Raw genomic sequence first — 26,898 nt, 5'->3', positions numbered from 1 at the left:
AGCAATCTCATGCTCCCGACCAAATCAATAGTTTTTGAACCCTTTGAGAAAGTTGAAAAGAATAAAATCTGTGGCTAGAAATATTTAGAGTGAGTAGTAAAATTTGATTATTTGTTAATTATTATTGTCTGAAGTAAAAAACAAAGTAATTAATTTTTGTTTACTTACCAGGAAATTAACCATGCATTTACACGTAATCTTTATCATGCTGACTGGAAGAATAATACTTCGAGGGAAATTGATTTTGTCTCAATTTTTGAAAATTACAAGCCAGACTATCAAAATGTTGGAAAATGGACAACATGCCGAAGTTACTGAATGTGTGAAATCCCCAATCGACCTAAATTCGAATAAAGAATTGTCCCCCGCACAAGAACAAGAATTGGATATCCTATTTGAAAATACCGCTCAAGTACTTGTACCCTTGCTAAATCCTGCCTTAATCTCGTCATCGGATAAGACTCGTTTATACTCGCTTTACAAACAAGCTAACGTTGGAAACTGTCCCCTATCACCAAATTTCGGGGGGAGTGGTGGTTTCTGGGGAAAAATGAACTGGTTGTCGTTACGAGGGATGCCATCGTCTCAAGCGGAGACCGAATATATCAATTTCTATACAACACTACGACACAAAGAGATCGAGCATTTAATTCAGAGAAATTACGCGGGTGCAATTACCCAAGAATTCAAAACCTTGCATAACTTCGAACCAATCCTCCATCTTGGCCACGTCCTAATTCCCGTCAATCAACTCCCGCCGAACGTCTTGTACGAGTACAATTCCGTCGTGAAGACGAAATACATGGCGGCAGGAAGAGGAAAATTCGCATATGACGAGGCCGCCATTCAAGACCCGAGACCAATCAGCGATTCGCATTTTATCTCAATTTGGACGGATACGCATTTTTCGAAATTGGTCACGCATCTTGACCCGAACCGGGCAGAATTGACCCCATTCCGGGAATTATTCGGATTGAGAGACAAGGACGATGCCGATTATTTTATTGTTGATTTAACCGGGGTTCATGCTCTTCCCTTACGAAAGAGGAATAAAGCCGTTCTCTGCCCCTGTGTAGTCCTCTTGAGGCGACGATCTTCCGGAGATGTGGTCCTGGTGTCAATAGCTATTGAAAATTTAGATGAGACGAGAGCCCTCCAAAATTCGGAAAGTTTAAACATGCCGCCTTTTCCTCTAGTTCTTAACAATCTCCGCCTCGTCTACCCCGGAGATGGGGTAGCTTGGGAAATTTCGAAACTGCACGCGCCCCTAAACGCCATTTATATTTGTGGCATCGGACAGCACACCGTGTTACATGCGTCCCTTGCTAGTCCCATCTCGCTCACGTATGAAAGCATGCTTAGCAAGAGTACAAATTTGCATTGCAATTCCGTCCTCAACCGGATAATTGGCGTCCATTCGTACGTCCAGTGTGGCGTGGATTCTAACGCGTTTGATTTTAAGGAGAGCGTCGTGTACGCCGAGGGGTCACCTTACTATCCGTGGCTGGTGGACACTTCGGGGGGCGGGGTGCACAGTATAGTTCAATTAATTTGCGACGGGTGGGGGGAAAGTGAGACGGGTCAGCACCCGATTTATGACGGCTACATGAATTCAAGAAACGAAAATATTATCAGTGAAATGGATTACGAAGATGTTCTCCCATTTCGTAAACTTATTAATGCTTTCCTCTTTCCGATTAAGAGATTTGTGAGAAATGTGGTACAATTACTTATTGAGGATCCCGCTGAACAATTGTATGTTTCTGAATTTCTAATCCAATTAAAGGACAAGTTACCCCTGGAGAGTTGGGTACGGGGGAAATACAAAATTGTTTCGATTTGAATGGAAATTTAATCCGGGAACGAGGAGTCGCAGCGGCAGGGAAACTTATCGAGAAACTTTTAACGTATTTCATCCTTAACGCGGTCCAACATTCCGTTGAGCACTTTCTTTTGGAGGGCTGGCAGTTGAAAGACATTCATGGCGTGATAAGAATAGGGGTCGACTTTGAAAATAAGAGGACAGGGCGGGAAGCTATTTCAAATTGCATGAGAAATATTAACAGTATTGCGGACAGATCGAGAATGTATCTCATGTCAAATATGGTTTCTTACCCGCATCTTAGCCGAAATTTTGCCGATTTCTTTATAAAAGAAGGTGGATATTTTGGAAATGAGTTCTCCGGAAGGTTATGTCCCAAGAAATTGACAATCTTGAAAGGCTACCAAGAAGAATTTGTCGTAGGATTGGAACGAATTTTTGAAGATAAGTGCATTACTAAGGTTTGTCCGCATATTACTCTATCAGACTTGGGGGTCAGTGTACAAAGTTAGAAATAGAATAAAAAAACTGTGGGAATACAAATTTCGTTCAGGCGCTTTATTAAATGGAAACCTTAATTACGAAGGAATGGGAATTTGAATGGGATGATGTAATAAGTATTAAAGATGATGTGTTACATACTAGATAACAGTTCTGGTCTGTGATATTATGGAGTTTTTAATAGAGTTTATCCATATGCTAAGGACATTATTTCTATAATTACATAAATGTTATTTATGTGTAAGTAATCCTATTTATGTACTTGATATTTATTAACTGTATAATTGAACATTGAAAAATAAATAAAATTCTTTCACAAGAATGAGATTAGTTGTACCATTATTTTTAACGTGGAGACAGATGAGTAATGTAAGCAAGGAAAATAATTGAAGGACCATGGAGCAATCTCATCATCAGTTCTCCTTCTTAACGTAGGATTAGGTGACTCATCGTCACAGGTCTAAAAATCTGAGCATATTTACGCATTTCTCCGTTCTGGGAATTTATTTTCAAATTCTATCAGATCCATTTGTAGACTAGATCAGTACCAATTTATTAAAAATATGTACTCTAGATTTTGACAAGTTTTGAAGGAGGAGACCCAAAAAGAGTGAACACCTTCAGAAAAATTGGGTCTCCTCCTTCAAAACTTGTCAAAATCTAGAGTGCATATTTTTAATAAATTGGTACTGATCTAGTCTACAAATGGATCTGATAGAATTTAAAAATAAATTCCCAGAACGGAGAAATGCGTAAAAATGTTAAGATTTTTAGACCTGTGACGATGAGTCACCTAATCCTACGTTAATTTTCAGGTTAGGTTTGCTAATGGAATATGCATATCGATTTGAAAGAATGGGTGTTCACGTCAACTTCATAAACCCTGTTTGGTTAAATACATATCTTCACTAATTTGCAATGTGTGCTAATATATATCAGTGGCAATCAATCATAATCCTTTATTTTTTTACGAAATATTCGATAAAATATTCGACAAAAATGTCCAAGTAATTTAATTTCTATTGAGATTTTGATACTGTTTTTCTGAAGTATCAAAATCTCCATTTTTCCTGTAAAAACCAAATTTCTCAAGAGGAGAGACCCTCTACATGTCATCTTCAGATCTTGATGCCCTTTGCATACATATGTTGGAGTACCCTATGAGTCTACTAAAACCCTCAAGTGGCTTGATTCCATGGCCCCATTTGAGTCTGCCACACCCACGAAAAGATGCCCAATACACAAAAAAGCCCGGTTTTTTTATTTACTTCAACTATCACCAAAGTCCAATTTGGCTCGGATTTTGATAAAATGTACATGTTTGTGATCCCAGATACTTGTGTGATCGTAACCAATAGCAAACTCAACTTTTTTTTAAATTTTGAATTTTTTCGAATAATTCATCAGCAGTGGAATATCCAAAAATTTCGAAAATTTCAAAAAAGTTGAGATTGCTATTGGATATGATCACACAAGTATTTACATATCTGGGAACTCAAAAATGTAAATTTTACCAAAATCCGAGCAAAATTGGATTTTTGGTGATAGTTGAAGTCGGTAATTTTTGTGGCGGGGCAAATGGGGTCATGGAATCAATTCAGATCTGAATCTGAAGATGACATGTAGAAGGCTCTTCCTCAGTTTTAGCGCAGGTAAAAAGCGAGGTAGATAAATCGAGCAATTAATGTAATACTTGTGCATTTCATTAACTCATAGGATTAGAAAACTGTTGCTTATTAGATCATTACTGGCCGGAGCATTTAAATACAAATGTTGACAAAAAATATTTGACTTCAGACACATTACCCTTGCCAATTTTATCTATGCTATTTATAGCATGGATTACAGGCTTCCCAATTTCCAAAGTATTTATTACGAGCGTACAAACCCGTATCTCGCAGGGCGATCGTCTTTCCTATGTTTTTGAACTTGACCTGAACCACACGGTCAGTGGGTTGTCGTAGGTCGAATCGGATATCATATTCGTGTTCAGCGTTCAAAATCTAAGATTGAAGTGTCTGAAGTGAAAAGAGACTCGATAGAATTTGGTCGTAGTTGCAAATGAACTTTCACTTGCTTTCACTTCCGTTGTGGGCAGACATTTCCAGCTTATAATATAGATTTTGAAAAAGTTACCTCATGCATTTATACCCAGAAATGCATATATACACTCCATAATGGAGTCCCCATTGAATAAATGCATGCATTATAAACAGCCCTGAAACATGAGCGTCTGCATGTTTCAGTAGAATGGCACCATGAGAAATGATTCGTGTTTATTTACAAAACTCAAGCGCTTGATTATATGGTCAGAATTGGGAAAGTCTCCTAAGTAGATTTGTATAATTGGCGACTCAGCTTACATACACTCTTTATAAATAAACAATGCATAAAATCTGATTATGTCAGTGTACATCGAGTACCCAATATTTGGGGTACATCCGTTGTTGCATAATAAACATTTGCATATGTAATTAGGAGGATGTAGAGCCGCAAGCTTGCACAACGCGAATTCTGTCGAGTCAACATAATTAATTAGTTAACCAGTCTAAACAAGGTCACAGACCGGTTTTGTCGTGAAGGGCAACGAAGTTAATTATGGAGGAATACCCGCAGCTCCATATTTAAGGAGCGTCCGGGCGCTAACTCAATCATATTGATGTTGGCGAACCTGACATCAATATGAAAGCATTCACATGTTCCTGACCTGATTAATAGTTGGAAATCTTGAACGAGATGAAAATAATAAGATCTGCGCCTGGAAATATCTGAAGTGAGTAGTGGAATCTGATTATTTACTGGAGTACAATATTAACCTGATTTTTGTTTATTTAGCATATAAAAGAAACCCAAAAAAGGAAAGCTTAGATGAGACTTAAGAAGTGCGATAAAAAGTATTTAATAAATTTCTTCTCCAGTGAAGGGTATAGAATTTTAATATTTCCAGTATCAGCGCCCCATTTTATTTTATACTAAATTACATAAGCAACATGTTCACGCATGCATATTACTGGGGAATGGAATCGACTATTTGGTAAGACCTGTATATTATGTATCAACTTTAAGTATAATTGCAAGCATTCATAATTTTTTAGTGACAAGAACAATTAGCAAATGATTTTAATATGTTTCGCTACATCATATTTGAAATTTGATAGTTATTGTATATTTGCATCTATTTATATGATAGTGAATGAAATGGGGCGCTGATGCTGGAAATATTAAAATTCTATATCCTTCACTGGAGAAGAAATTTATTAAATACTTTTTATCGCACTTCTTAAGTCTCATCTAAGCTTTCCTTTTTTGGGTTTCTTTTATTTAATAGTTTTTATTCGCAATTGAAAGTAATTTATTAAGTAGTGTAAGCTAGTGTACCCTTTTATTATTCGTAATTATCACTTTGCTGAGTGGTGGGCCTTAGCAACTAAACTTGGTGGTGGTGGGAGAGGCAATATTTTGACCACCATCAAAACTTTCTCAGTTTTAAACTGATTTTCGGGATTTTAATTTTGTATTTTTATAAAAAATATGTATCAACTTTTTGCTCATTTACATTTAGCATGAAGGCCTTCATTTTTTTCTAATCTCAAAAAAACACATTTTCGAGGGTGTTTTTCCTGCATATCTCAGGAACAGGGCACTATTCCAGCCTCCTGGTCGACAGTTCAATTCTAATTTGCCATAATTGACTCTGGACACTAATTTCATTAAAATCGGATGGAGATTGACCTAGATCTGAAAAAATTAAGCTTTTCAAAACCGTAGTGATTGCTTACTTAGATGATTTTTTTCCTGCAGTAACTATAGCCTCATCTAAGAAAAATTAACGATGCAGTTAAAAATTATAACCCATATATATATATACCCATATACCCATATACCCATATACCCATATATATAATGCTGGAAAACGGAAACCATAAGGAATTTACTGAATGTGTGAAATCCCCAGACCTAAATTCGAATAAAGAACTGTCCCCCGCAAAAGAACAAGAACTGGATATCCTTTTTGAAAATACCACTCAAGTACTCGTACCCTTGCTAAATCATGCCCTAATCTCTTCATCGGATAGAATTCGTTTATACTCGCTTTACAAACAAGCTACTGTTGGAAACTGTCCCATCTCATTTAATTTCGGGGGGAGTGGTGGTTTCTGGGGCAAAATGAACTGGTTATCGTTACGAGGGATGCCATCGTCTCAAGCGGAGACCGTATATATCAATTTCTATGAGGCATTACGACACAAAGAGATCGAGCATTTAATTCAAAGAAATTACGCGGGTGCAATTACGCAAGAATTCAAAACCTTGCATAACTTCGAACCAATCCTGCATCCTGGCCATGTCCTAATTCCTGTCAACCAACTCCCGCCGCACGTTTTGTACGAGTACAATTCCGCCGTGAAGACGAAATACATGGCGGCAGGGAGGGGAAAATTCGCCTATGACGAGGCCGCCATTCAAAACCCGAGACCAATCAGCGACTCACATTTTGTATCAATTTGGACGGACACACATTTTTCAAAATTGGTCACGCATCTTGACCCAAACCGGACAGAATTGGCCCCATTCCGGGAATTATTCAAATTGCAAGAAAACGACGATGCCGATTATTTTATCGCTGATTTAACCGGGGTTCATGCTCTTCCCTTACGAAAGAGGAATAAAGCCGTTCTCTGCCCCTGTGTAGTGCTCTTGAGGCGAGGATCTTCTTCCGGAGATGTGGTCCTGGTTGCCGTAGCGATTGAAAACTTAGTTGAGACGAGAGCCCTCCAAAATTCGAAAAGTTTAAACATGCCGCCTTTTCCTGCCGTTCTGAACAATCTTCGCCTCGTCTACCCCGGAGATGGGGTAGCGTGGGAAATTTCGAAACTGCACGCGCCCCTAAACGCCATTTATACTTGTGGCATCGGACAGCACACCGTGTTACATGCGTCCCTTGCTAGTCCCATCTCGTTCACGTATGAAAGCATGCTTAGCAAGAGTACAAATTTGCATTGCAATTCCGTCCTCAACCGGATAATTGGCGTCCATTCGTACGTCCAGTGTGGCGTGGATTCTAACGCGTTTGATTTTAAGGAGAGCGTCGTGTACGCCGAGGGGTCACCTTACTATCCGTGGCTGGTGGACACTTCGGGGGGCGGGGTGCACAGTATAGTTCAATTAATTTGCGACGGGTGGGGGGAAAGTGAGACGGGTCAGCACCCGATTTATGACGGCTACATGAATTCAAGAAACGAAAATATTATCAGTGAAATGGATTACGAAGATGTTCTCCCATTTCGGAAACTTATAAATGCTTTTCTCTTTCCAATTAACAACTTTGTGAGCAATGTGGTGCAATTAGTTATTGAGGATCCCGCTGAACAATTGTATGTTTCTGAATTTCTAATCCAATTAAAGGACAAGTTACCCCTGGAGAGTTGGGTACGGGGGGAAATACAAAATTGTTTCGATTTGAATGGAAATTTAATCCGGGAACGAGGAGTCGCAGCGGCAGGGAAACTTATCGAGAAACTTTTAACGTATTTCATCCTTAACGCGATTCAACATTCCGTTGAACACTTTCTTTTGGAGGGATGGCAGCTGAAAGATATTCATGGCGTGATAAGAATAGGGGTTGACTTTAAAGATAAGAGGATAGGGCGGGAAGCTATTTCAAATTGTATGCGACAAATTAACAGTATTGCGGACAGATCGAGAATGTATCTCATGTCGAATATGGTTTCTTACCCGCATCTTAGCCGAAATTTTGCCGACTTCTTTATTAAAGAAGGTGGATATTTTGGAAATGAGTTCTCCGGGAGGTTATGTCCCAAGAAATTCGCAATCTTGAAAAGTTACCAAGAAGATTTTGTCGTAGGATTGGAACGAATTTTTGAAGATAAGTGCATCACTAAGGTTTGTCCGCATATTACTCTATCAGACTTGGGGGTCAGTGTACAAAGTTAGAAGTATTATGTTTTATAATAGAAACTGTGCAAATGTTTTTTTTCATGGGGCTGTAGAGGTATAATTATTATGCATTGCATTAGTAAATACGTAGATGCTCTTAATAACTTTAAGTACGGAACTCCAGATAAAATAATATTGGAACCTACACATCCATATATTTATTTCACAGGATACGCTACAGGTTCACAATTCTATTCTATACATATTTATTTAATTTTTACTAAAGTTTATCCATATGCTTAAGACATATTTAAGAAATATTTCCGTAATTACCTTTAGTAGATAAATACTATAGGTAATCCTACTTGATATTTATTTACTAATTGAGCACTGATAATAATAAATAAAATCACTTTTGCAAAAACGAACGAAACTAATTCAAATTTTTTTAAGTTTCTAACGTAAGCACAGGTACTAAATATGCACCCAAAAATTGAAGGGATAGTGGCCAATCTTAGGAAGTAACAAGGGTTTGTTTCTTGTTTTTCATGCCTTTGGATGGGTGTGGCGGGTGCAAATGGGGCCATGGGGTAAAACCCTCCTACACTTTTGGTAAACTCACGTAGTACTCCAACATATGCAAAGGGCATCAAAATCTGGGACTGACAAGTCGGCAATTTGTCCTCCCAAGTTTACCTAACTCAATTCCCACTCAGTACAGTCAAGCAATTACATAGTTACATTTGTGCATTATCTTTAAATGTATGCATATTTAAACTTGGGCACTTAATACGTATTTAAATCTTACTTGGAAGATCGACAGAAATCCTGAAAGTAAGTAAATATTTACGTACATATTTACTTACAGGATTTATTATTTAATATTTCCCTTCCCACACTCTACGCCACGACAATGTTGATATGGATAAATATGTACATTTGTAAGTAGTTCTCATCTTTCTTAAACTAGCCAGTGCAAATGTGAATCATCAGTAATGCAATACCCTCTGTGACGGATCAAGGATATTGGTTATTTACGGGGGAAATGTCACAATTCATAGAAATATGTATGTACATATATATGTAGTACAAGGTAAGACTAAACTAAAATATAAATACGCTACACATAAATATACTCTTGAGTTGCACATGCACCGATATATCTGTATTGGTACATTATCATACATAATGTATGTTGCGGGTGATCCACTTGGGAGCACTTCGGAAGTTTCATACATACTTATACATTCATTTACATACTACCGATATTCTGCTGGTGATTCAGCAGATCCATCATTCATTTTGAAACTGTACATTCTTTAGTTGAAAATCGCGAATGAAAACATGACGAAATTTATCTTTACTGCTCACTAATCTGTCGGAATTAGCTTTTTAATTTAATAGATAGATGGACATAAATAGATGGCCATAAATCAAATTGTGGCAACTTGATCAATCACAAAACTAGAATTTCCATAATTGGATGGTATTCCCGCTTTATTATGTCATACATAAATTAGATCTTCATAATTATAATTCGATAGCCGTACAAGAAGATCATTCCGTATTGCCGAATCAACTTGTGATCGAAAACCCGTACTGCTTAAATGTTTCATTATGTATATGTATGTGCACCTAAATGCTAACTAATCTTTAGTAAGTATTCAATCATGTCGGGATTTAACGTTTCCCTTTCATCAGATCAATGGAGTAGACGAAACGAACTGCAATAACTGATAAAAAACTACATAATGTACGCAAAACTGGAATTTCCCTATTGACCAGCGATTAACCGCTTATCTCCGCTTATCAAAGCACTACCACCTCTATTTATTCTACTCCTATGCGAACTAACCTTTGCATACATACATCTTATCATGCTAATCTTTCTCATATAAGAGCGCTCCAAATTCCCCACTTCTTTACACCGCTCCAGAAACAGCAATCCAATCGTATTTCCCTCCACTCCTCAGTTCCACCATGAAGTTGCCTCTCGTTCTCGCTGCTACCTTGGCAGTCGTTGCCGCCGGCACTGTCGACCCCGCCATCAGCCGCGCCATTCAAGAAGGCGCCACCGAGGCGATTCTCGAACTACCCCAGGTCATGGACCAGGTCGAGGCCAGTCGATCGCTCTCCTCCCTTTCCGGTGACGCCAAGGTGTCCGCCCTCGTCGCCACGTTGCAAGGACTCACCTCCGCTGCTCAGGCCCCCTTCGTCCAAATCGCTTCTTCCCTCGGCCTCGAGACCCAAACCTACTGGACCCAGATTCAGTAACTTAGACCGAAACTTCGGCTTAAGCTTAAGACTGTCTAAGACCGATCTTAAGATCGGTTTTACCCCCAATTCAGCACTTTTTTCAAATCGGTGTTTGATGGTCTTAAGCTTAAGACGGTTTTAAGAACGATTTCAAAAGGCGGGAGAGACTAAAGTCTGCCCAGCCTGCGTGGGATATATAATTTATCCACCACCGACCATCTCACTTTCTCTCACAACAACACTCGGTCGAATATTTGTTTTTGTTGACATTTTAAAAGCATGTCAGGTCTCTCTCCTTTCCTTACCACCACTTGTTATTTAACGTTTAACGACGACATTTTTTTGGGCTGATTAAAATAAAGTAGAATAAAATTTAAAGAACATGGATTTTTGAGTTCTATCTTTTAATTTTGCAAATTAGAATAAACATTTGTACAACTATTTATGATAGATTTAACGCATATTTAAAGTATTTGAAATCTAAACTATCGACCCTCTTCTCTACATCGACTCTGGCCTTATGGCGCTGGTCTAACGACGCCGGAAGAATCCAATATATCGTCGTGCTGATTTCCTGTCGTATTTGTCGTAATTTATATTTGGCTGCAACACAATGACAAATAAACAAATAAAGCCGTCATTAAATTAAACACCAATGAAGCCTGTGGATAAGAGTTGTTCATCTCGCTTAAATTTCGTTATTTCAGATGTATCAAAGAGAATTATTGCGTTGCTGAGGTTTTAATAGTGTCGTCTGTGCGATCCGGTATTACAATTTCTCTTAAATTGATGTGATGTTTGTTCCAAATGAGCCAGCGTCTTACGTGAGGCCAGCGCTACTCCATCCATTCAAACTTTAGGCTGAAAAGCAAAATACCATTTGTTAGATATGAATTAAGTCTCCTCCATGAATGAATTTTGCATTCTAATATAATTAAGAAGAAAATTGTCATTGTCATTGCCATTGCAATTTTCTAGCACTGGCTAATGCTCTGGCCAAAAAATATTTACCTTAAATTTGATTGTGGTAAACATTAATGATCTCGTCCCTCTCCTAGTCCGTCGGTTGGTTCGTCGTCATCTGCGAGCGGGATGTCCTTTTTATTCTTGGTAACACGATGTACCTCCCCTCCTGCTTATAATACGTTTATCACTGGGACCTGAAAACTGTTCTTTATGGGTCAACCTACATACTTGGACATTAAATGGAATCAGATTTTTCAAGTACCGATGGTGCCGTGCATAACATTACTCGTTTCTTGAATTTATTAAATCTCAATTTATAATCTTCCTCAGCTTATGATCTGCATAAGGGGTCAGCAACAAGGCTCCAAAGGTTCGGAATCTACTATAAGAGATAAATATTACTTGATGTCAGCGCAGGTAATTCTGCCAGCACATGTTTTAATTTTTTACCCATTCAAGAGACAACTTACGCCAAATTTCTTTTAAAATCTTAAGATGTTCTCCAACGCTGGTATGATTCCTATCGTCATTGCTTCCCGGCCACTGAGCATGCAAAATCAAGTGCATATTGATTATAAGTGTCGACAATCTTTCAATTTATGATATATGGTACTTATGTTCGCATACCGAAATTCATCGATTTAAAGTCAATAATTCCAACGTGTCCCATCACACATTTCATACGTATATACACGACTATGTGGCCATCGCACTGCTATTAGGGCTCTGTCAAAAAAATTGGACAGGGAAGAACTATCCGATATGCATGTAACTATTAAAATGACTAATTATGTAAATATTTGTTTGTTAAAATCTACATTATCTTCACCACATTGACGCTGGCCTCACGGCGCTGGCTTAATCCAATGCATCGGCTTGCTGAGTTCCTATATGTTTTGCTGTAAATAGAGAAACAAATTCGTTATAAAATTAAACACCTACTTAATCCGCGGAGATGAGTTATTCATTCACCTTGTGTAAGTTCCACTTCCTTGCGAGCAATATCCCGCATATTTGACTCGCATCAACTTTGTGTCCCCTCTTCGAAACTTAACTTTCGTTTTAATGTTAGTTGTTTTGGCTCCATGTGGAGGAAGGTTTAGAACGGAATCGAGGTTGACCTTTGCCATTCTAAAGGCTTAAAAACCTCACAAATAGATTCTGCTCCCCACGGGGGTAGTCCAAAATGTTTACCAACTTCGAAGTCACTTAATTATTCCAGTTTCTTTCTCTGCCGAACAACATGTCTTTCTTCCTCTAAGAATCGAAGGGGTTGTCACTGCACTGGCTGTTAAGGCTCTGGCAAAGGACTAGGAGAGGGGAAAAGTATCTGGCATTTACCCAACAATTAAAATTACTATTTAATTAAATATCTTATTTCCACAAAAACGACAAAAGGTAACATGTGTTATTCCTCTCGCAGACGTACACAAACTAAGTTCAAATCTCAAAGTTAGACAACTCCGGAGGAGGTTTGAGATTTGGGATAACTTTGGGCTGGCTTTGGTCTAACTTTTTGCTAATGAATTGACCTATTCACTAACTCGGTCTAAATTTTGTCTTGGGCTCAAATTTTGTTAGATTTTGTCTTAAGACAGGTTTAAACCGAGTTAGTGAATTGGATTTTGTCTATAGAATGTCTACAGACCAAGAATATTTCTTAGTAAATCTGGGTCCTGGGGATCCAACATCATCCTCGTCAAGGGTTTGACCCCCGAGACTCTCGCCTCCTTGGCCGCCACCCCCGGAGAATTCACCCTCCGCAAGGAAGTCACCGTCCGAATGAGCCCATCCATTGCTGAGGCGACCAACGCTACCCAGAACCCGCAATGGGGCGTTGCCAAAATCAGGGCACCCGAAGCCTGGGCGCGTACCCAAGGTGAAGGTACCGTCGTTTGCATCATCGACACCGGAGTGAATACCCGTACTACAACACTGCCGGACCAACTGACCAACAAGGACACGGATCTCACTGCGCGGGAACCGTCCTCGGACGTGCCAACGGTGTCGGTGTTGCCCCTGCTGCCCAATGGGTCGCCTGCCGTGGACTTAACCACCAAGGATCTGGAACAGAAGCTAACCTCATCTCCTGCGGCCCATGGGTCTTGTCGGCCAACCCGAGACCAAACATCGTCTCCAACTCGTGGGGTGGTGGTGCTGGGAATGCATTTTACAACTCTGTCATCTCTGCGTGGCGATCGGCTGGGATCATCCCAGTTTTCGCGATCGGAGGCTCAGGGGCAAACTGCAGGACGGTCGGGTCCCCCGGAGATCAACCCAACCTTATCTCCGTCGGTGCCACCACTACCACCGACGCCATGGCGACCTTCTCCCCCGAGGACCCAACGCACAAGGGGCACTCAAACCAGAAGTCTCCGCACCAGGAAACAACATCGTGTCGTGCGGGACTGGGCCTAACAACTACGTCACCATGTCCGGAACTTCAATGGTAGGTTGCACTGAATACTTTAGTTTATGAGAGATTGGCTCATTTTTTTTAATTTCCTGATAATACAGGCCACCCCCAACACCGCTGGAGCCATCGCTCTTCTCATGTCTGCCAACCCAACCTGGGGATATGACCAGATCTTCACTGCCCTCACGACCACCCCAGCCCACCCCACCTTGTCCAATGCTGATAGAAATTGTGGACTTCCAGGACCTGGAGATATCCCAAATCAAGCTTTCGGTAAGATTTTCTACAATTGACTTGCCACATCCAGTGAAGACCGGATAATGTCCAATGAAGACGTATTGAAAATATTTTGTGAATTTTAGGTTACGGACGTATCGATGTTGCTGCTGCTCTTGGACTTTAAATTGAGTGATCAATACAACTTGTTTTAGTCAAACCAAATTATTTTTGATTGGACTATCCTAAGAAATAAAAATTTAAATAAAAAATATTTTCAAAAATAATCAAGTTAGAAATACTTACATATTCGTATTGCAAAGCATGATAATTATGTAAGTTTTATTTTTAACATTTTAAAATTCATTTAAATCATATAAATTTCCGTGGGTCAAATGGTGGCAAATATTCATATGCCAATCTTATGCAGAGAAATAGAAAGGACAGAGTCTAGATGTACATACATATGTCGAAACATCAAAAATGTAGTGTTCGTGCGAATTTAGATATCACTTGTTGCAATCGAAGTTTAATTGCAACATTGCATTTTACGATTCAATTATTGAATCGTTAAATACAATGGTTCTATTGAATACATTATGAAAGAGATTACAACATGGGGAAGTTGCGCATGTAAATGTAAATTGCTCCTCAACCTGAACGAGATATAATATTACATATTGGTTCTCAAAAGTATTGGGGGCTATTTTGCGCACGATATTTTTTGCCAAGGGATAACCGTGGACTAATTATCCAGGAATTTTTTACAGCCAAAGTTCTGAATGAAATATTTTCTACTCCATTAGTTTGGCTGTAAAAAATGCCTGGATAATTAGTCCACGGATATCCCTTGGCAAAATATTGTACACGATACCTTGCGCAAAATTGACCACCAGTACTTTTGAGAACCCACTACAAATATGTGACAACTATAGAACAGATTTGATCCGTTTGAGCCTGAATTTGACGGATGAGGCCACCCAGGTAAACAAATCAGACAAATTTCTTTCCTCAGAAGTAACTTTCACGTATATCAATATCCATATCCATATACAAAACAATCCCTAGCAGACTCATAATTTTTCAAGGATTCTACCCTTCGAGGAACTCAGTTTTAAAAAGTATATTTCTCGGAGACCCGTGACCCTCTGACGCTCTGCACCTTTTAAACCTCATGAGTACCTCTGCACTCAATAAATTGTAATCAGTATGTCTGTTAATAATGTTTAACCATGAGTATGTAAAGCGTGTAAGCGTGTAGTATTTATGTCATGATTGTCATATGCCATGTCTGCCCCCTTCCTTGTACAAATCTGTAATTCGAGAAGACAGAGCTCTCCCTCGGAGAGCACACTTGCTAGTTTGGGAAATCGAACCGAACCGAACCGAAAAAATATTTTTTTAAAAATTAGCCGAACCGAACCGAACCGAAAAAATATTTTTTTAAAAATTAGCCGAACCGAACCGAACCGAAAAAATAATTTTTTAAAAATTAGCCGAACCGAACCGAACCGAAAAAATAATTTTTTAAAAATTAGCCGAACCGAACCGAACCGAACCATCAATGTTTAAGAACTTTCCCGAACCGAACCGAACCGAACCATCAATTTTTAAGAAAGTTCCCGAACCAGTAAATTAAGAAAAAATTCCCGAACCGAACCAATATATTCCAATTTTGTTCCCAGCAGATGGGGCAGCATCAGAAAAACCATCTAATATTGTTCTTTATGATGAAAAACACTCGACGTCATCATTGCGATCTTATTAGCAATGAGCAATGACGTCCAGGGTTGTATAATAAATAATATACAGGAGTAGTTGGACAGTCTCATTTAATCGAACCGAACCGAACCTACAGTTTTTTAAAAATTTCCCGAACCGAACCGAACCAGCAATTAAAAAAAATTCCGAACCGAACCGAACCGAACCAGCAATTTTTTAAAAATTTTCCGACCAGAACCGAACCGAACCAATTTTTTTTCTTAAACTCACCGAACCGAACCACAAACCGAACCGGGTTCGGTTCGGTTCGGGACTTCCGAACCACTAACTAGCAAGTGTGTCGGAGAGTCATGATTTAGCTTCCGACCAGTCAACACTATTCTCTCAATTGGCTATTCTTTCATATGATCTGAAATAATTCTACTGTATAAACTTAAATCCCATTTGACCAAGTAAACACATCAATTTTAAATTAGTAAATCCAGTTTGTTCCCTGCCTATTCATTTGATAAGTGAACCATACCATTCACACATAAATTATCACTCCATCTCAAAACACCAACACAATTATCATTTCTCATTCTATTCAATTCCATTGACGTAATTCCAGAGATAAGGTGTCCAAGATAGATAACAGCAACTTTTAAGTGGAATTTTTGTATTAAATTAATATTCATTTGGTTTTGAACGAATCATTGTAAAAACGGATTTTAGTGTTAACACACAATTGAAAAATTCACAGTGAATGATAGCTGACGTTCCTCTCAAAATACATACTTCAAAGGAAGTAAGTTAGTATCCTAGAAGCGAAAATCCTAAAAAAAATCATAATAGATTACCCAAAAAATTAGGTGTGGCTATGCATTTGTGTATATGTCGGATTTAAATAAATGTGTCAGGAATTTATGTGTTCAAAATTTCCAAGCCATAATTGTCACACCCTTTTAATAACACTTATACTAGCGATTTATACTCAAAAGCCTTACCATCAGATCGGCGATTTTGGCCATCAGTAAGATAAGGATAGATGGCTCAGTTTAAACGCCTCAAGTATAGTTCGCTTTTTGTCCCCCCTACATATGTATGTAACACTGATTTTAATATCGAAATGTGTCAAAATTAGTAATTCATTTTCAACATCCAAGAATACAGAACAAGATGAGTACTGATTCCAATAAACTAGCCTGCAGTGCTATTGCCGTTACCACCGGAATAATTGTTGGCTACCCGTTCGACACTTTAAAGGTTTGCGGTACATATATGCACAAATTAAATGACTGGCTGTAAGTATACAATCTACTTGTATTCGTAACGCAACAGACAAGACTTCAAATTCTGGGGCGTAAATCCCTTACCGCAAAAGCATCACATAAACCTTATTACCCTGCCTTGTACTCCAGCTCCTTGGATTGCCTGATAAAAACGGTCCGACACGAAGGAGCACAAGGATTGTTTAAAGGTTGCTGCCAGCTATTTTGATCCCTAGTTCCGATAAATTCTGCAGTTGTGTATGTAAATACCACAGGAGTCACAATAACCTTACTGGGCCAAGCACCCACATTTTGTCTGGGATTTATTGGCATTGATATTGGGAAAATTATAGCAGAACGCATGCTCCCATCCACCGAAGGGGCCTTTAGCTTTTCTAATTGGTCAGTCGCCACAAGTATATCGGGTGGGCTGACAACTCTTTTAATGGCACCGGCTGAAAGGATAAAATCCATCTTGCAAATCCAAGCCGTTGGAACAACGCATCGCCACTACAATAATGGGACTGTGTTAAGCAACTATGGCGTACGGGTGGAATTCGTAACTTGTATAAAGGGATTGGAATCACGTATGTGCGAGGAATTACGCAAGCTGGCGTATATATGCATTGGGACGTGTGACACAATTACTGCAATGATGACGCCATCCAGTGGGAAAATGAGTCAGACTCGAGCAATAATTACTCGTTGTTTGTGTGGTATGCTAGTGATGGCTGCAATTTTACCTATCGACACTGTCAAAACTATTATTCAGACAGGTTAGTATTTCAAATTTTGCAGAATATCTAACCGTCCATATGCATAAATATATGCTTAAATTTGTAGCACCTGACGGTACCACGAAATCTACCAAACAAGTCGTAACCCACACGTTAACAACGGATGGAATACCAGGATTTTACAAAGGACTTGTTCCCATCCTGAAGCGAGCCATAATTTTTAACATTGTTACGTCTAGCTCATTAACATGGATGCATACTATTTTGGAAGAACGGAGAGTTAAAAACATCTAAAATTATCTGGTATAAAAAGTGTAGAATGGGAAATAAAAACGTCTCAATACAGCTTTGTAACAAATTATTAAAAATTCTGCTTATTTACTACACATATTTCAATCACAATTTTGAACGTCATTAGCAATTTTGGAAACAAGGCTACATACTTTCCAATTTTTTCGCAAAAACAATAATGAATTGTTAAAAATAATTCTTATACTTTAACATGAATAAGAAAATGATAATGGTTGGTTCAAGACACCGGGTTTTGAACACGAGGTCGAGGCCCCTTATAATATTGATAATTGGTACGATATGCATCTTGCTTCGTATTTTATGGACCACCCATAATAAAAATCAGTAATTTACATTACCTAACATGACCTGCAACTCGTCGCAGTCCAACCTCTTTGTCTGATCAAGCTCCACCAACTTCGCAATTACTTTGACCCAAACGGAAAATTTGGCCTGTACAAGTCCCTTCAGATACAATGACCGTTCCGAATTTCGAACCAGCCTTAGCCTTTCAACCACTCGAAACATCTCATACTCTTCCCCGCCGCGTTTCACTAATTCCAGGAAGACCACCCCCAAACTGTACATATCCGTTTTTGTCGTGTAACGAGAACCCCGCCACATTTCAGGACTCCGGTAACGTTCCGTACCGACTTGTCCAGTGTTACCACCAGCGTGCCTATTGAGTTCGGTGGTTAAACCAAAATCCCCGATTTTCCAGATACAAACACCATCCGGATTTTTCTGACAAAAAATATTCCCCGGTTTCAAATCTCGATGTATAAAACCTTCCCCGTGGATGTGTTTCAAACCAGTAGTGATATCTTTAAAAATAACGGCGGCATGTCCATTAACCACGCTGGGGATTTGTGCGTAGGCCAGGAATGATTTCAAAGTAAAGTGACAAAGTTCCATTTTAATGAAAATATTACTACTTGGATAAAAATTGCACCATGCCAAACTGTAACTTTCTTCCAGTAATTTTAGAACATAGGCGTGAAGCTCAATACTGTTTAATTTTTCGGGATTGCGACCCTCCGCTTCCACCCAGTAATTGATGTACCGCACGACATTCCTGTCTTGGAGTTTGCTCTGAACAAGTATTTCGTTCAAAAGTTTGGGCAGCAAATTTGTGTTCCGAGTGGAATTGGATGCAGTCGCAGAACTGCTGGGTGCATTTGTAGAAGAACTGGCGGATGCACAACTGAGAATGAGCGTTTTTCGAACGTCGACACACTTGACGGCGATGTACGGGTAGACAAAGTCATTGGGATCGTAAACTTTGTACACTTTTCCAAAAGATCCTTCACCCAAGAGGTCCATGCATTGTAGAGACTCGTCCGTCATCCAAGGTTTTGCTATGACTTGAGTACTCTCGTTGGTATGGTCGGTATCAATTTGGGAAAACCTTTTTCTGAATTCGACTGATGGCTCTGTACGTAAAAAGGAAAATGGTGTATCAGTATCGCTGCTGTTCGTGTAAAAGTTTTCGGATGAGAAACTAGTTACGAACGTACATACACTGTTAGAAACCTGGTAAAGACCGTCTATAATTTTTTGATATTAAAGTTGCAACCGCATTGTACAGGGTAAAAATTAAATACCGAGCTTTTACCACACAGTATTATGCACTTATCAATACAACTTTGTTGGAGTTATATACATATGTATGAATACCGCTTGGTATTATTTTAATACTGGATTTCTAAGAGTGTAAGAGTTGTCGAATGAAAATGTTGAAAAACGTGACACCGTGTTATTGAATCTCATACATACATATTTGCTAAGATTGAATGGGACAACTTTATGTTTCCTCATGGTTTCTCAATCGACAACTTTGGCATGAACAGCACTGATAATTACTCGGTATCAAAATAAGGAACAATAAGAAATACACTTGTACCATTTCGCTTCACGACGACAATTTTTTGTCTTCTACGATGCATAAAATGCAGAACTGTAGCAGCGACGACAAAAAGAACCAGGATGAAGAACATGATTAAGATGGAAAGTCTACTGTGGGTGGGGTGACTATTTTCGTCTCTTTCCTCTTCACAGTGCGCCACCCCATCAGCAAGTGGAACACATGTCGACTTCGCTTGGCAGAAAAATTCGCCTTCTTTGCATTTGTACAGACGCGAGCAGAAAACTTCGTTTTCGTCAGTGCCATCTCTGCAATCACCGCCACGATTGCAGAGTTTCGTTAAAGGGAGACATTTCCCATCGTCGCAGGTAAAACGGTCTGAGCCGCACCTGCCGAAAAAAGTCTGGAATTTAGAAGGCTTGCAATGAAATTAGTGTATTTACCTTGACTAAAGTTTGTACCGAATACCGTACAGTTTTTGAGATGCTATAAAATATCTTGCGACATTAAGCATATGCATCATACTAGTTTATCAGCTTTGTGACTAAATATACTCACGTCAAACTATTCAGAAAGTTAAACATAAACATAAACAGAAAAGAAACATAAACAGTTACGTAAGTATGCAAATCATAAGATATGTAAGTTTTCAATTTTCGTGATTTGCGAATTTCCCGAAGGTTGTCACGAGTATGCACGACTATGCACCATTTATATTTAAATACCGTTCATTATTTCGAATCCATTTTAAGACAGGTTCAGACCACAAGAAGAAATAGTAGACGGCACCAGGGCGACAGACTCCGGAGCCATTGCTGCTAAGATAATCGTTGGTTTGACCGATGAAAAAGTATGACCCATTGACCATTCTGACAGCACCGACATCTGCCCAGATACAGCTCTGTGCTTTATTATCTACATAAATTTATTAGTAAAACACATCAAATTATTAGTTTAAGTTGAGTATTCATGTAGGTATGTACTACGTGATTATCTGATTATGGTATGTGAATTAAAATTAGACCTAATTTTGTGCGCGTTTTTTACGAAGAATTGGGCCTAAGTATAAAACATCTACTGTAGAGAAATTGAACGGTTATTCACTTCGATTATTTAAGCAATTTTAATATTTCTCATGTCTAAAGTCCACTACAAACGCAACGAGTCCACATTCAAGTTGTTTTAGACCGCCTCATGAAATTGGTTGGGGTTAAATATGAACCGTCTTAAACTCAACAAAGGTGAAGGGCTAACATTTAGTGCAAGAACTGCATAAAATTGCGGATACATAGCTTGAATTGGAAATCAAAATCTGTAAATTTCTCCCACACGAGTGAATAGCCATTTCCAACCAAAATTCAGAAAGCTAACCTTGATCAACCGTCGCACAAAACCGATTTTCATAAACCGATTTGGTCGAAGTTTTTTCCCACCTTGATCTGCAATATGTCTGGTTCTGGATACTAAGGTTTTGGTAGACTTGGAAATTGGAATCCTTTTGCCACCCGGTCAGTAAAAAAGGTTTATTATTAGTCCAGTCGAAAATTTCGGCTTGGTTAAATGATCCTGCTTTCAGTGGGAGGCAAATGGGGTGAACATTTCTGGAAATGTTGACCGGTCGATCGAGATGGAAAATAATTTGATTGTTTTTTCTTTTTGTCCAGTGGTCCACAGTGTATCCAGGGTAGACAGATATGTGACTAATCTAGAATATGTATAACAACAATCCTATGTAATTACTTAGTTATCTACGGGGACGTTCGCAAACTTTATAACGCAAAGAGGGGTGATTGGGTGGTCAGGGTCCAATGATAGAGTGCCTATGGGACACGTTAATAGGGGGTGAGTGGTACATACAGGGTGGTTACAATGTCACGCTACAATGGAAAATTTTTCAATGGGAAAACCCCTAAATCTCCATTAGTTAGATTTTGGCTTGAGATTTTTATAATTCTTATCAAAACTGATGGAAAACTGATGACGAAATTCTTAAAATATTGAATTTTAGAGACAAAATTTCGGTAATTAATGGAAATTTGCGAATTTTTCTCATCGAAAAATTTCCCATTGTAGCGTGACATTTTAACCACCCTGTATATAAAAAAATTTGCGTTACAAAGGTTATGAACATACCCAACGTGGCCACCACGTTAGATAGTAACAACGATCTGTAGTGTTAGATACTTTAAATTTTTGATCTTCACGGTCCAAACCGCTGTTCCAATAGGTGGACCCCACAGTCGCGCTGTACGATTCGAATGGGTAGACGGTCTTATCGGTGCCTATAAAGTAGCTGGTTGCTGTATGGATAAAAAGATGTACGTATTTAATTATTAACTTGTGCCAGGATGGTAGGAGTTATCTCAGTAGTGTGCTCGGTATTTGTCGTATTTTTATTTAAATTTACTGATGAAACCCATATACATACATAGTCGGGAACACTCAAGTGTCAACAGCCAGTGTCAACAGTGATTGCTAGAAAACTAAGCCACAGAATTAAAATCCGATAAGTGCATTAGATTCGCCATGCGATTTACATTATGATTCACTATGGACTTTGTAATTTTTGAACATCTGGATGAATATACAGGAAATTGAAGAGAAGCGGGCGGCGATAGTTTTTCACAAAAAAAAATCGAAGAAAAACAGTGAATTTGACATGTGCTGAAAAAGTCAAAGGTGTACTTTAATTTAGCCCAACGGACTATAAAAACATTCATGGGGACCGAATCGACTAAGAACAGTCGAAGAAGAATTTTTTGAAAACCTCCAAGGACCACACCCATCGTGAAGCCTCTCAAGCCTGGAATCCGAAGAAATTCACGAAATTCCAACGGAAACCGGGCTCACTGCTGACAGTGTCGACGCAAATTATCCAATGAGTGCTCAAATTGAAGCTTAGGCTTAAGGCTTTGAAATGTGGTACTTGCTACATCCTGATCGTACCCCAAAGGAAAGCCAGATTAAATAAATGCAGGAGTCACCTCAAGCGGTACGCTTCAAAAAAGTGAGCAGGATTCTTTTTAAAAATGAGGAGATTTTCACATCGGAAAAATCTTTTAACAAGCGAATTGTCCTAATCTACGCAAAATCGGTCAGAGACATCCCCCGATATAGATAAAATGTCAGAAAGTCACATTATCCAGGTTTTTTGATGATTTTGGCAGGTGGGAGCTAATTGGGGTAATTTCTCTACATTTTGCTGAAAATTGGGGGGAGGTGGGGGAATCAAATTTCTTAAAATATGTTTTTGAGTCCGTGGTACATCCCCTAAGTGAAATCCAATTCGATGGAATCGATGGGACCTCTCAGCAGGACTCAGCACGAACTTATAGTGCAAAAAATGACCCAAGCGTAGCTAAAAAAACAAATTCCGGTCTTTATCTCCAATCAGAATTGGTCATCATCCTTGATGGATTTGAACCACCGGAATATGAAAAATGGTCAAAGTTAGGGGCAAAGGTGTGTTCTAAGCCCCGTAGAAGTGCGGAGGCTTGGAAAAAATTTCTGACCCCGGAATGCCACAAAATGTCCCTGGAATCTGTGCGTAATTCCATCGAGGAGTGCCGTCTCGTCTTCAGCGTGGCATTGCCGTAGGAGGAGGAAATTTTTAAGACTAGAAATTGTTTTTGAATTGAAATTTATCTGGCTTTTCGGTAAAATTAATCAAAAATTGCTAAGTTGAAATTTACAAAAGTAATACAGCTATATGTCATTGACACTTGAGTGTTTCCGACTATGTACATATGTAGTACGATTGCGGTAATGTACTTAAATAGCGTAACAAGTATATAAACAAGTATGTATGTTCGTAGGCGTGCTTTGCACTGTTTAACTTGAATAGTTTTAATATTTTTTTGAGAAATATGATACTTCTAAAACAAATATTGACTTCTTCAAAACTTTAATACAGAAATTATTGTACATACGCATTTATTATTCGTAAATGTATGGATGTACATATTTATCAGCATATTCGACTTCCGATTTCCGCATTTAATACGAATTTCGCAAAAAAATCGATAATAATTTCATACTTTTAGTATTTGCTATAATGATGGTGATTTTTTGCAATTATGTAGATAAGTACATTGGCGCTAGTTGGTAATGATTGAAGTATAAACGCAGCTATCGCATGTATAGATAGCATAATTGAGTGATCTAAATAGGGGATTATAGTTTCACCTACCAGAACTTATCATCGTGGGGGAAATAAGTATGCCTGATTTGATGACAACATCATTTAGATATCGTATTTTTGCAGCCCAAGGAACCGAAATTTTTGGAATGCCTCGAGAATCTAGTCCAATTCGAAAGTTCGGCTGTCCACAAAGTTCCTGAGAATATATTTTAGAAATTAAATATCTTAACGTATTCATATTTACGAGAATATAATTTGAAAATGTGCATACATTACAAAAATTCCATTAAATAATAAAATTATCTCGTAACGTAAATTATTTAGTCCGGGATTAAACTAAATAAAACGAAAATATAGGAAACTACGCGCTACTAAGGAGGGGAGCTTGCGAGGTTGATAATAACAGATCTCGATGCCCTTTGGATATGTGATAGGGTCCCATGAGTGTACTAAAACCCTGAAGTGGTTTGACTCCATGGCCACATTTGCGCCCGCCACACCCACTCAAAAATGACCAAAAAACGCTTCCACTCCAGTTTTCACTCACTCAAATCCACGTCAAAAATCCAATTTTACTCGGATTTTGAAATTTCTTTCATCATTACACTCCCAGATAGTTGCTTTCTTCAATCCAATATCAAACCCAATTTTTTCGAAATTTTTAGTATTTTTAAAATTTGAAATTCTGAATGAGGATTGTTGTAGTAATCAACAACTCAAATTACGCCTGCGAAATAATCATCAGCAAAATTGAGTTTGATATGGAATTGAAGAAAACAACTATCTGGGAGCGTAATGGTGAAAGAAATTTCAAAATCCGAGTAAAATTGGATTTCTGGCGTGGATTTGAGTGAGTGAAAACTGGAGTGAAAGCGTTTTTTGGTCATTTTTGAGTGGGTGTGGCGGGCGCAAATGTGGCCATGGAGTCAAACCACTTCAAGGTTTTAGTACACTCATGAGACCCTATCACATATCCAAAGGGCATCGAGATCTGTTATTATCAACCTCGCAAGCTCCCCTCCTAAATGTAGACGACGTTTTAGGAAACAGTAGTAATTTAAAATAAAATGATATATTTCCTAGAAATTTAAGTCCTTGTCATTAGCCTTGTTTTGTTGTTTAACTCGAAATTGTCAAGGATGATACAAATTCGGATTCCTTATGTGCAATTGCTTTTAGGAAAAGTGGGACCTTTTAAGTGAAAAGTGAAAGTGTAAAATTGCATAAAATTCGTCCTACTAATTCCGTACTTTTCCGAATGAACGGTACATATGTACATATGTATTTCATTACTAAGGACGAGACTGTGTTTATGGATAGTAAAATATGTATGCACTTACCTCAGAATTACTTGTAACAAATTTGTTAAAAAAGAAAATAAACAAAATGTGATTTAAAAAGAGTGACATTTTGATATTACTTATAATATTTAGATGTTCCGAAATTCAGACTCATACCATGTTTAACTCCAAAATGAAATAAATCATGAGTGAAGTTCATTAAAGGCGTTTTTTGTTATTATATAAATACATACATAGCTACATAAATACGTTGCTAGGTATGTTGCTAAAAAGAATTAAAAATTATTATACGCATACATATGTAAGATGTTTTACATATGTACCAACTTGCATAATATAGAACTTGTTAGTGCATACGCAAATCATCTTTTGATTTCTGAGTAACCTTCTTCAAGTCTGATTGTCCAGGGTTCCTTAGACATTTGCTCTTATGTAGGTGCAAGAAAATTGTACTTTTTGCCAGTAAAAGTGCAGTTCAATCAATCATGCCAGATAATCTGTGCCAAGTTTACCGTTCGTAATTGTACAGGACAAATATTTAAAAAATAGAATTTGCTAGTTAAGCATACATAAACATACATTTATGTACATACGTCTATGTGTTTACCGCTGAAAAAAAGTATTTTTTCGTAGTAAAAAAACGTGTGACATTATAAATACGTGACTATTTTGAATGTCTTCTGTGACAATGGAACAATTTTTATTGGTTGCATTATGTATTTAAAACATCGAAAATAAAAAAATACACTACAAAAACATTATGTTAAAAACCCTGGTCATGAATGTATATAAATAAATATGTAGTTTCTTATACATGAAAATTAAAGATATAAAAGTATGCTAAAGCTTTTGCTAACCTCATCCGGCCTGCACTCTAAATGAATTTGATTAAAATTTGCTCAAGACTGACTAATATTTGCGATCACACAACAATGTTGTATAAAATTTATGAAAGTTAAAATTCATTTTAGGATTTTCACTTTGACTCAACATTCACTATAAATTTTAACTTCATTGGGTAAATTTGACACGACCAGTTGTATCATCTCAAATTTTACTAATCCTAAGCATTTTATTTAGAGCGTGACAGTCTTGTGCACTTCTACATATGTACATACCTACATTATATATAAACTTATTCCGCGTATACGTACATAACTTTTTCATACATTTGATGATGTTAGCAAAATGATAATAATGTGCTCAACTCACTCCGCGCATACAATTTTTACGCCAAATGAAGAAGACAATTTGATACTTACATGCATACATAAATATTAAGTAAATACATTACATAGATACGGGTTGCTAATAGAAGTCTATCGATTAATATTTCCTAGCTCATACATATATATGTACATACGAACACTTGAGCCACTTGGTGAATGAGGCATGACAATTTTACAGATAAACGAACACTGCGAAAATATTCACACAAGGATTTCGTGTTACATAAGAATCCAATCCTTTGTTTGATGTTTGTTACGTGGAAACATTCCACAAGTTGTGACTCAAAA

The 26,898-nt window shown here is 38.1% G+C and overlaps 4 protein-coding genes across 4 annotated transcripts; 3 read left to right on the top strand and 1 right to left on the bottom strand.

The window, feature by feature from the left end:
• The first annotated feature begins 16 nt into the window (after window positions 1-16).
• LOC118433576 lies at window positions 17-2,524 on the top strand. The gene is made up of 2 exons (XM_035845597.1): window positions 17-89; window positions 172-2,524. The coding sequence occupies exon 2, from the start codon at window positions 182-184 to the stop codon at window positions 1,841-1,843; it is 1,662 nt and encodes a 553-aa protein (XP_035701490.1). The 5' UTR covers window positions 17-89; window positions 172-181; the 3' UTR covers window positions 1,844-2,524.
• Window positions 2,525-12,877: 10,353 nt separating this feature from the next.
• Window positions 12,878-14,815, top strand: LOC118433813 (minor extracellular protease vpr-like). The gene is made up of 3 exons (XM_035846092.1): window positions 12,878-13,892; window positions 13,961-14,132; window positions 14,222-14,815. Exons 1-3 carry the CDS (start codon window positions 13,542-13,544, stop codon window positions 14,260-14,262), a joined length of 564 nt encoding a protein of 187 aa, XP_035701985.1. The 5' UTR covers window positions 12,878-13,541; the 3' UTR covers window positions 14,263-14,815.
• Window positions 14,816-16,450: 1,635 nt separating this feature from the next.
• Window positions 16,451-18,170, top strand: LOC110849125 (congested-like trachea protein). Its single transcript, XM_035846093.1, is given in 3 exon segments — window positions 16,451-17,042; window positions 17,118-17,823; window positions 17,891-18,170. Coding segments are annotated over 3 exon segments (981 nt in total). The 5' UTR covers window positions 16,451-16,955; the 3' UTR covers window positions 18,079-18,170.
• Window positions 18,141-25,547, bottom strand: LOC118433812. The gene is made up of 7 exons (XM_035846091.1): window positions 25,421-25,547; window positions 24,129-24,276; window positions 22,124-22,239; window positions 21,311-21,644; window positions 20,665-20,854; window positions 19,979-20,328; window positions 18,141-19,508 (listed from the first exon to the last, which is right to left on the bottom strand). Exons 1-7 carry the CDS (start codon window positions 25,487-25,489, stop codon window positions 18,418-18,420), a joined length of 2,298 nt encoding a protein of 765 aa, XP_035701984.1. The 5' UTR covers window positions 25,490-25,547; the 3' UTR covers window positions 18,141-18,417.
• Between the last annotated feature and the right edge of the window lie 1,351 nt (window positions 25,548-26,898).

This window comes from Folsomia candida, unplaced genomic scaffold (genome assembly GCF_002217175.1).
Source record: "Folsomia candida strain VU population unplaced genomic scaffold, ASM221717v1 Fcan01_Sc001, whole genome shotgun sequence".
NCBI classification, from domain to species: Eukaryota; Metazoa; Arthropoda; class Collembola; order Entomobryomorpha; family Isotomidae; genus Folsomia; species Folsomia candida.
Note: the sequence above shows the minus strand (reverse complement) of the source record. Positions and strands in the feature narration are given on the sequence as shown.

Excerpts from the sequence above, each read along its gene's own strand:
- LOC118433576 (XM_035845597.1), top strand. The coding sequence starts at position 182 with ATGCATTTACACGTAATCTTTATCATGCTGACTGGAAGAATAATACTT.
- LOC118433813 (XM_035846092.1), top strand. The coding sequence starts at position 13,542 with ATGGGTCTTGTCGGCCAACCCGAGACCAAACATCGTCTCCAACTCGTG. Across the intron at positions 13,893-13,960 it reads CCATGTCCGGAACTTCAATG|GCCACCCCCAACACCGCTGG; the intron begins GTAGGTTGCACT and ends CTGATAATACAG. Across the intron at positions 14,133-14,221 it reads TATCCCAAATCAAGCTTTCG|GTTACGGACGTATCGATGTT; the intron begins GTAAGATTTTCT and ends TGTGAATTTTAG.
- LOC118433812 (XM_035846091.1), bottom strand. The coding sequence starts at position 25,489 with ATGTCACTCTTTTTAAATCACATTTTGTTTATTTTCTTTTTTAACAAA. Across the intron at positions 24,277-25,420 it reads TTGTTACAAGTAATTCTGAG|GAACTTTGTGGACAGCCGAA; the intron begins GTAAGTGCATAC and ends ATATATTCTCAG. Across the intron at positions 21,645-22,123 it reads GTGAAGATCAAAAATTTAAA|ATTAGTCACATATCTGTCTA; the intron begins GTATCTAACACT and ends TACATATTCTAG.